We start from the raw sequence: 10,529 nt of genomic DNA on the forward strand, positions 1-10,529 counted from the left end.
ACGTAAATTTCTGACTGAGTAAATGTGTGTGTGAGTAATTTTGTTGGTTAATTTTTGTTATTTTTTTTAATACTGTTTGTGTAAATAATGTTTCTATAATATACTTAAATGCATGCAAGTAAGGCCAAAGTGTAATAAAGGACTATGTAGCCTAACTTAGCCTGTAGAAATAAAGGATTTTCATTTTATTTACCCTGATCCCACTCAACATGAGTGTTATGTGGTAAAAGTCAGGCAGGAGGAAACACCTTACAGTTGACCCATCTCTCACATGCTCAATGATGGCCTTGATAGGCTTGCCTCCCATCTTGTCCACAAAGTTGCGCATGTTCTCGATGGACCACTTGATGTCTCTCACGTGCTGTTGACAAAATAGAACCATCAGAATACAGGTACGGTACAGTAGAACGCCCACAAAATGTTTACTCGTCTCAAATTATATTTTAACATTTGAGTTCTAAGCTAGGATAAAACAATTTGATAATACAATTCGATGATAATACTACCTTTGTAAATTGTAATTCCATCCCTACAAACTATTTTGCAAAGCTTAAGTCTTGTTGGGTCAAGATAATTAATTAAAATTTAATGTAAAGTCTAAAATTGCCGCTTAAATCCTGATTTATTTTTCAAAATTCACACGTATAATTAGGCCCAAAGGCATGGAATAATGTAATTTTTCTTTATATAATTTTAACTTTCCAATAACCCGTACATAATGATTGACTTGAGGTCTGAACAACATTGCAAATTGCAAGAATAAGTTATATGACATTTATTTTAATTAATTTATCTTACAAAATAAATGTTAGAAATGTTGTGAACCCCGGGTAGCAAAGTAAGGCTTAGCAAAGTATTTTTGTTTTTTTTTTGGGTGCCAAAAAATTGGAAAATAAAAAAAATTGATGTTGTATTTTTATGCGATAGCAGTAAACTTTGGTAATCCCTCGCGGCCATGTAGACATCATTATCGTCTCCTGTGGCCGTGTATACATCGTAATCGTCACCCGAGATCGCGGCAAAATTCTGACGGTTTCCCGCAGTAGTGTGGACAATATCGTCTTCGGTGATCGCGGCAATATTCTGATCATACCTCGCAGCCTTGTAGATATCATCATTGACCTGCGATATCTCGGCAAAATCATGATCGTACCCTGCAGTCGTGTAGACATTATCATTGTCTTCTGCGATCGCGACACAATTATGATCATCCCTCGTGGCCGTGTATCGACTTATTACCGTCTCCTGCTGTCACGGAAACATCACTTTTGTCATGCGATCGCGGTAAAATAAAAAATATCCAGGTAGAAATACAAAATTCACGCATGATTCCCGGTTAAAAAATCCCACCCACTATTCCCGGTCGATGAACACCATGTAATATATATTGCAAAGGGGCGCTAAAATTAGTTGTGCCTAGGGCAATGACAGTGTCAAAAAAGGGCCTGAAAACGGTTCTGAACAAGATCCAATCGCAGCCTAGGATGTTAAGGGAAGACATAAAAAACGTTGTAGGCCAATTCAGAACAGAAACCCAACACTCCAGTTTTTTCTAAACTTTTAGACAAACAGCTAGGCTAAGAGGTGGTAAGTGTAACCTACAGCAGAGCGGTCCTCGGTGCTCCAGATGCCCTTGCCAGCAGCTTTGGCCTGGGCCTCTAGCTCTTGCAGCTTGGCCACCTCTGGACCTCCGCCTCTCACAGAGGCCAGCCCCTCGGCTACCAGCGCCTCGTTCATGTTCTCACCCTTCTCATCTGTAACATTACATTCAAATTGTAATCGACTGTAGGCAACATGACATTGAATACAAAAATTTGGAAATATGGTAACTAGAAACAATGCAGATATTGCTACGCACAGATGAATGAAGGAAGGATGAGTGTTTTACACTAGATGTTAGCTTCGTTACTGACTAAGATCTGCTGGTTTTTTAGCCAGAGCTGTATATTAAAAGCCTAATGAGGACAGCTGGGCCATTTTCAAACCATCAAAGAACATTTGACTTTGTATAGGATAAAACTGGCAACCTACTAAATGGTCGGCAAGCACTATAGCAACCTGTACCTATCTTTAGCTACGTAGCCAAAGTGGATCCGCAGTTACCCTTTCAAGAATTTGTCTCTGTGTATTATGAATACTGCTCTACTAAAAGTCATACCGGTACTCTAATTTTCCTTTCTTGTGAATTAGAATGTATATGTGTTAAGAGGAAAAAACGCTTGTCTTAGGAATTCATTGAGAAAGAGAGAATTGGATACACAACCAACTAACCAAAGCAAAGAGTTCCAGGCAGTTATAAGCCACAAAAAGTTCATAATACAATTATCTTGACATTTCACCCCTACAAGGGGTTTCTTTAGAATAAAGAAGGAGAATGGAAGTTGAAAAACTGGCACTGTTTGAATTATCCAAGTAAGTCTTACCAACACGTGACTAAAAAGAAGACTACAGTACGTTAACAAGAACAAAATCAATATGGTAGTATTTGTTTTAAAATCAATAGTCATGGACCTTTAAAGTAGACAGAGCAGTAGTTCCGGTTTCCTGGGGGCTGTTTTTCCGCAGCCACGCAGGTAACGGATTCTCCAACCAGCTTCTTCCGCAGAAATTCTCTTGCTTCCCACGCCCAGGGTTCATCTTTTGTCTCTTCAGAACTGAAATGAGTTTCACAAGTTAATGAAAACTAGGTTTACTATGTTAAGCTTCAATATTAGGCCTACCATAGAATAATATATGCTTAAACTATAGATGGAAAAAAATACTTTTTACTATTAAAAAAGGTAAACACAATCATCTCACCCTGCAGTCGCTCTCTTGGCAAGTTTAGGAGCTTTGATGCTGGAGAGAGTGATGGTCTTTTCTGGAGGAGGTCCACCTTTAGGCTGTCCTCGAATGACGATGGACTCACCAGAAATTATCTAAAAAGATACAAAGTTATTAGTTAAACCGTCGAAAACCCGCCACACTGTCATCGAGTGACCAAAGATGCTCTATTATTAAACCATTCAGCACTCAGTGTTATATCGAGATTCTGAAACTTGTAACCATCCACAGTAAACATATTAGGCATTTTAGAGTTATCAACACCTGATTTACGGCTCTTATAGGCTTGCATGGAGCGAGCTGGGCCCAGGGCTTCGTTCCTCGAGATCCTGGGTTCAATTCCTGCCAATCACCAATGGCTTAACTCTCTTGTCCTAAGCTTTACGTACATTTGTAAAAAGTTCCAGGTTATAGCCTCGCGTCCTAGGATGTGGAGGTAGGACAAAAACCCTAAGCTTACTGAGAGACACTACTTGAGCTTGCAAGGCTGTTCAAAACTTACCTGTTGTAAATGCTACACACCAACCTTAATTGTTTGATCATTTAAAAAGCTTGAGAACAGAAGTAAACAAAAAAATCTTCATTTAATTCATTATAAAAGTATAGGACATATAAGTTTGCATTATTAACTTCCAAAAACTCGACTAATATATCAAATTTTCAAAATAGAAAGGTACTACAAAATCCGTTCATCTCTAAGTTTGGTTTTCTTCTAAGCATATTATTTGATTCCCCTTAAAATATACTTTCATGTGTTCATCTAAGAAAAAAAAAACTTTACTGGTACTTAGTTCCATATCAGCCAGTTCCATATAGGCTACTACTTTTAATTACTTTGTAAATTCAAATGCTCTATATAAAATTCTGTAGGCCTATATAGAAATTAAAACTAAAATTTCATTAATAATGTGAAGTTAAAATTTGTTTCATATTAAAGACATGAAACATTAACTGGCTTTACAGTTGGGTTGTAATAGTGGGTCATTAACTAGTCTTCAGACAAGGCCATTAGTAGTCCACAAAAAGTCATCACTACCAACAATTAACTACCTTTAAAGAGACCATTTATTGATTCTATTGTAATCACTATGAACATTTAACTAAGTCTTTCTAGGTCACACAACATCACGTAGGCCTAAAGCTTTGTTAAATAACTCAGATCAAAATATCATTAGAATAACAGTATTAGTTCATTTTAGCGAATTTCCCTATAGGGAAGTAGCTGTTTGGTCCAGGACCTAGGCCCGGCACCGATTTTTACTTTTTCATTTTAATGTCCCCAGAAGCCAAAAACACCATCTGTTCAAAATGTTATATATGTAGGCCTATATATATTTTGTTTTACACCAATGAGGGCTACTTTAAATGTTGATATAAGTAGACCTAAATTAAAATACCAAAGTACCGGGAACAACTTTAGTAATTTTTCTCCAATTTTGAAGAAATTTGGTTTGAAGGTGTAAGGCGGGATAAACTGGAATGAGTTTGCAAACTTGCATGATCGGACCACGGGAACGGGGTTTTATGGTGTAAAAATTGGCTTTTCTCTATTTTGATCAGGCTCAGAAAACAAAATTTCACAATTTCTCTCTAGAGACCATTTTAAAGAGCTTAAAAAACAAATAATTCCGTACAGTAGAACCCCGGTTTTAACCGAAACCCGGGTTAACAGTTCCATTTAAGATAGTACTGGGCTAAAATATAATAATAATCCTGATAGTTACAATATATAATCCTGAATCATTATTATTCGTTTATTTATAAGACAGCAACACATCTATGTAGTTTAATGGCAACAATTAGGGGGATAACGGGGTGATGGCTGCCCCCCACCACTTTTGGAGATATGTATAGATATATGAATGTAAAGCTTATACAAAATAAAATCCCCCGCTTTCCTGCTGGTTTTCGCCCCCCTACTTTTACTGGTCAATCGCCACCACTGCTAGTTTTAGTACTGAATGAGATCATCTGTTATTTAAGCCCAGACCATTTATGGTTCTGATGGTTTTTTGGTGCAAGTCTATGTCCTATTGGCGACTAACTTAACACTTGAAGAGAAGTCCCTAAATAAAATACAAAGATAAACAGTATTTGTTAATTATTATGTCTTTTATTTTATCTATTTTTTTTTTTCAATTTCTAATATTATTATTTCCTGATAGCGGAAATCTCTCACGCACGGGTAGTAGCCTATGTGAGAGGTATTTCATATTTAATGACTATGTTAGTATATTATTTTTATTTATTTATATCATTGCATAACTATGAAATTGTTACTGGCAAAGTATTGTAACAATGTATTTACTTACTGAAATAAACATGATTTTGATTTGATTTTATTTGATTTGACAATATTCCCGTGGCGGAGCACGGGCGGCTAACTAGTACAAATTAATTTACAAACAAATACTACCCGACAACATTCAAATAAAAACTTAGTAGCTTAGGCCTCACAACAATTTACAACATTCTGCAAGTTAATAGGTTCATCCTTGCTAAACTAGGGTACGGTACCTATATAAAAATACCCCCACCTCAGCAAACCTGCAGACTAAGCGAATTTCCAACCTTATTTTAAATTAAATCTACCTATTTTTTTTAGAATACGTTTAATGAGGCGTTTAATCAATACGTTTAATGAAATTGGTTCTTGACCGTTGGAAGGTAAAATAAATAAATAATTAAATAAATAAATAAATGAGTGTACCTACCTAGGTTTGCTGCTACAGAGAGGCTAATAAAGTGTGTTTTTAAATAAAATATTAGTAGCTTAGTATAAAATAAATAAATTTGCCAAGTTTAATCAAAATAATTCCATAAACAAGCAAACTACAACATTTTACATCATTCTCAATAAGAATACCCTAGGCCTAACATGGGAATTTTAAATTTGCATTTTTTTTATTTTATCCACAACTAATAACCGTACAAAAACACTTGGGTAACTTATACTAAATTATTATTTTTTTTTTAGTCTTTAAAATGGTCTAGTGATAAATTCGGAAATTTTGAGTTTTGAGTGTCAAAAATGAGTAAACCAATTTTTACCCCATAAACCCCCGGGCCGTAAAACCCTTTTCCCATGGTCTGATCATGCTGGTTCGCAAACTCATTCAAGTTTATCCTGCCTTACACCTTCAAACCAATTTTCATCAAATTCGGACAAAAATTACCTACTCAAGTTATCGCGTTCTTGAATGTATATCTATATATTAAAGAAGTAAAAGTACAACTGAGCATCCTGAATATTATATACTAGCAGAGTACCCGTCCTTCGTACGGGGTTGGAATATAAGTATAAAATGCTTATTGCAGTTATACTCAAGCTTTGCGTTTGCAATAAGGGAGGACACAGTTTGATAAAATTTGCTTTTTTAAATTTACAGTATTCTAATAGTATTACACATCTTCCATAGCCATAATGTTCTACCACTTCACCTAAACAATACAGAAAAATAAATTACCAACAATTCGCAAAATATCACAAATTATTCATGAAATGAAAAACATAAACATAACTGTAAACAATCCTACTTTGACAGTTCTCATTACGAATCACAGTTTTTTGTTGCTGCTTAGTTCAAATTAGCTGTTTTCATAAATGCAAAAAAATATAGTGCTGCACCCTGTTGGTAAATCTTATAACTTTTTAATGCTTTTCCATATCATAGAACTAACTTTTTTAGTTGAAACAGCTGACTAATTTCTTTAATTCCCTTTAAATATGAATACTCATAAGGTTAACATGGGGAATTACAGAGCCACTGGGGCGGAGCCCGAAAGGATTTTTGAGATAAGAATATGCCTATATGTTAATCGAGAATGTAAGCTATCATCATGCCAAATTTCAGCCCAATCCGTCCAGTGGTTTATGCGTGATTGAACTTCAAACAAACAAACAAACAAACAAACAAACACACAAACTTTCACATTTATAATATTAGTAAGATTGTATATTTTAAATAATATTCAGGGTGCTCAGTTGTACTTTATTTACTAGTACTATAATTTAATACCTATATCAGCAGCCCTATTGCGTGAACACCTTAAGTAAAATATATTATAGGCCCTACATATATTATAAAAATTTGAAAGAATGGTGTTTTTGGCCTCTAGGGAAATCAAATTGAGAAAGTTTATCGGGCCCCCAGTTCCAGGTCTTACCATGCCACCTACGGTAATAACTACTTCCCTATATAGGGAAATTCGCTAAAATGAAACTGTTCCAACCTAACTAAACCTAACCTAGCTTCTATAACTTTTCAAACCCTTTTGATGACAGAAAAGGCATGTAAGGAAGATAAGTCAGGCTTTATGCGGATTTTTTTGTTATTTAAAGTGCTATGAAATTTTAAGCTGGATTAGGAAGGTAAGGTTTAAGTTATAGGCCCTAATGAACTAAGCTACGTAAGCATTTTAGGAATTGTTATTAGTGTTTTAACCCATCAATTAGTTACTGTATGCGAAAATAGCCTAGTCTGTATTTATTATACTAAAATAGGGTAGAGTGGGGGAATTGGGACCCGGGGGTAATTGTGAGCTATTTTTTAAAATTTTGTATTATTTATTTTTTAAACAAAATTGTAAATACGTTAAAGATTAGGCATTCTAAAGGGGTTTCATCACAAATTATTGGATAATTGTAATCTTGTGTTCGATGTATAAAAAAAAAAAATCAAGCCGTGTTTTTTTCCGAATGTTAAACATGTGGCGAAACTTAAGCGTGGTAGTATTTTGAGTTATTTTTTATATATTATATAATTAATAATCATACCAAAATGTATTTTTTGACACATTACAGGTTTAAGCAATAGTTTGTTAGGGCTTTAAAATAATAATAAAAAAAAAAATAATTTATAAATTTAAAAAAAAGTGGGTCCCAATTACCCCGGTGTGGGGAAATGGGACCCATATTTTGTTATCCCACATATAATTAATATTAATATTATAATTAATCCCACATATAGGCCTAATTAATCAATAATTATATGTGGCTGCAGTGGTGGTGTAAAAAGAGAATTTTGAAGTAGGTCCCAATTACCCCAGCATGGAGTAGTAATTGGGAACCAGTCTCATCGCGTGGTTACATCGGGTTGGAATCACAGGTGTACAGAAAAGTAAAAAAATTATTTTACAACCAATTGATAAGAAACTAGGACCTAAAAGAGTGAGTTAAGCCCATAATTGGCCTATTTTAACTTATATTTGGACTGATAACTACCATTTATTAGAAATTCTTTTGGCTGAAAAAGCGAAATTCCGGAAAGTTTGCATATGACCAGAAAAAAGGTTCGACATAAAATATACGGTACTTGTAGTTTTTTTTTTATTTAGCTATACATCTCTTTAACAGTTTAAATCTATATTTTCTGGCTGTTATCTGCTCTGGTTAATTTTTCCTATTTTTTTAAGAAAAATGTGTAATGTTTTGGAAAAAATAGTTTGAACTGTTGTAATGTCCTAAAAAAATTTTTTTCAATAAAGTTTGTTGCATTTTGTTTAGGCCTATTATGTTTTCATTTTTAGAACCCTATTACCCCCACGAATTAATATTAAGTAGGTGCTTATGGGTTTATAAGCATAGGTCCAAGCATAGGTTCCAAATTATTATTTTTTTTTTCATAGTAAAATTTAAAAAAAAATTAAAAACATGTGATAAGAAGACAAATTACAGTTGAAAACCTTGTGCATGCTCATATTTTGATTTTTTCTGACAATAAACATATAAAAACATGGGTCCCAATTCCCCCACTCTACCATACATATCGTTAACTCGGACCTTATTTCTCAGAAAATAACTGTAGGCTACAAAACAAATTGCCAGTTGCACAGAGTAGGCCTAAAATAAAATCTAGTTTGGCTGAGACACCAATGCATCATATTTTATAACTGGAACTTGTTTTGAGCTCAAAGATTTGAATTTTACCTGATTGCATGGGCCAATGGTAACTTAAAATTATATGAAGTCCATAACAACAGACTAAAAAAGGCCTGGACTAGGCTAACTATCAACCGTCAGCATTAGGTCAGTAAGAATTGGAAATTTCCGTTCTTAAAAATGTAGAGAGAAGTAACTTACTGGTGGTAAATGGTGAATGAGTTATCATTTCAGGACATGTCGACATAGCCCTGTAAGTTACCTACATCTTAATAAGACACCTGCATTTGCAGCGAGCAAACCACCACCTGTGACTCTTTTGAGTAATGTGGGGGAGGGCGGGGGGTTAAGTAAGGTGTTTTATTTTTATTGGTTTTTTATGCCCTGATTTTTACTACCTAGACTCTTTAGGACTACGTAAACTTTCATTGATAGACCAAACATCTAAAGTACACACACAGGTAGACTTCCATATCTGTTGGCACAAACAACCAAATGAAAATATTGATCGATATATCGTTTGGTTAGTTAGTAGGGTTAACCTAACACTACTGACCAAACCATAAATCAAATGAAACAATCGAATAACCAATATTTTTATTCGGTTGTTTGTGCCAACAGATATGGAAGTCTACCCCACACACACATTCATAGCCTAATACAAAACCTCTGGGGGGAAAGTTTTTCTGCAATTAAGTTCATTACCGTACGTTAATTACGTTTGTAGCTAAATCTTGTATTAAAAGCCTCGGCTTTAAGTAAAGGTGGAAGATCTGATTTTAGTATCCTAACTACTAACTTAAAATAGGCTTATGGTAGTCAGCATAGCCATTAGTCCAAAAATTACCAATTTTATTCTAATAGGTTAGGAGAAGATAAGTTAAATGAAAACTTTTAATTAATTGGGAACATTTCTTATCAAGGTGATGAGAAGTATGGTTTGAACAATAATTTGAGACTTTAAGCGGGCTATTAACTTTTATTTCGAGCAAATTTGATTAAAATGTTCTGCATGCCATGAGGTAAAACGTGCCAGCATGGCTGTCATCTGAAAAGCAATAAATTTGTTGTGTACGTTGAAGAGTGCTATATGAGACCAATTAAAAACTGGATCTATAAATAAAACCCAAAAATCTTGAATAAAATTTACCTGTTTTACAACTCCTCTAAATATGTTCCGCGGTTGGGTCTCCGGAGCGCTCATCGTTAGAAGTTCATAAAGGCACAACTGCAATCAGAAAAAGGGCCAACTCACGTGACGTCACGGGTTGAAAAGAAAACCTGTAGTTATTTCAGTAACAAATTCCTTTAATTAAAAATCATGATTTCCTCAAATAGTTAAAATAATTGATATTTTGGCAAATATCCAATACTCCTGGCAACAATCGTTAACAGGCAGGTGTGGGGTTGATATGATGACGATGATGATGTGGCGTGAGTGAGTGAAAGTAAAAGTGACAGATTTCAATTTTGAAGTGGTCTGCTTACTCAATAGATTTTGGTTTACGGATAAAATACACTATATTGGAAGGCCACGTTGTATCGTCACTATAAATAAGAGTTTTACCTTAAATTATTTATTGGTGGTTACATGGTTTTTGTTTCAAAATATCGCAGTCAGTGGACACAAATGGACAAAATATCCAAATATAAAACCTCTTATAGGTAAGTAACCTCTTATACACAAAAGAGACATACAGGGTAACTAAAATATGTACCAAAACCAGAACAGAATATCCGCAATTAGCTTCTTTTTTTCTTTAATTTTCAACGGAAAACTGTTTATATTCTACTTTGTGATAAATTTTTTTATCAGATTATAAGT

General features: G+C 34.4%; 1 protein-coding gene across 1 annotated transcript in view; it reads right to left on the minus strand.

Annotated features, from left to right (window-relative positions):
* LOC128994563 (staphylococcal nuclease domain-containing protein 1-like) overlaps nucleotides 1-10,153 on the minus strand; it is a 35,079-nt gene extending 24,926 nt beyond the window's left edge. Inside the window, exons 1-5 of the mRNA XM_054419206.1 lie at nucleotides 9,855-10,153; nucleotides 2,800-2,918; nucleotides 2,512-2,654; nucleotides 1,603-1,754; nucleotides 194-361 (exon numbers count right to left, since the gene is read on the minus strand). Of these exons, the coding sequence (XP_054275181.1) occupies nucleotides 194-361; nucleotides 1,603-1,754; nucleotides 2,512-2,654; nucleotides 2,800-2,918; nucleotides 9,855-9,908 (636 nt within the window). The 5' untranslated portion in view covers nucleotides 9,909-10,153. The remainder of the gene's footprint in view (nucleotides 1-193; nucleotides 362-1,602; nucleotides 1,755-2,511; nucleotides 2,655-2,799; nucleotides 2,919-9,854) is intronic.
* Nucleotides 10,154-10,529: the final 376 nt, after the last annotated feature.

The sequence above is a fragment of the Macrosteles quadrilineatus genome, unplaced genomic scaffold (genome assembly GCF_028750875.1).
Source record: "Macrosteles quadrilineatus isolate MER2022 unplaced genomic scaffold, UCM_ALF_1.0 Scaffold_5__1_contigs__length_97177068, whole genome shotgun sequence".
Classification (NCBI taxonomy): Eukaryota; Metazoa; Arthropoda; class Insecta; order Hemiptera; family Cicadellidae; genus Macrosteles; species Macrosteles quadrilineatus.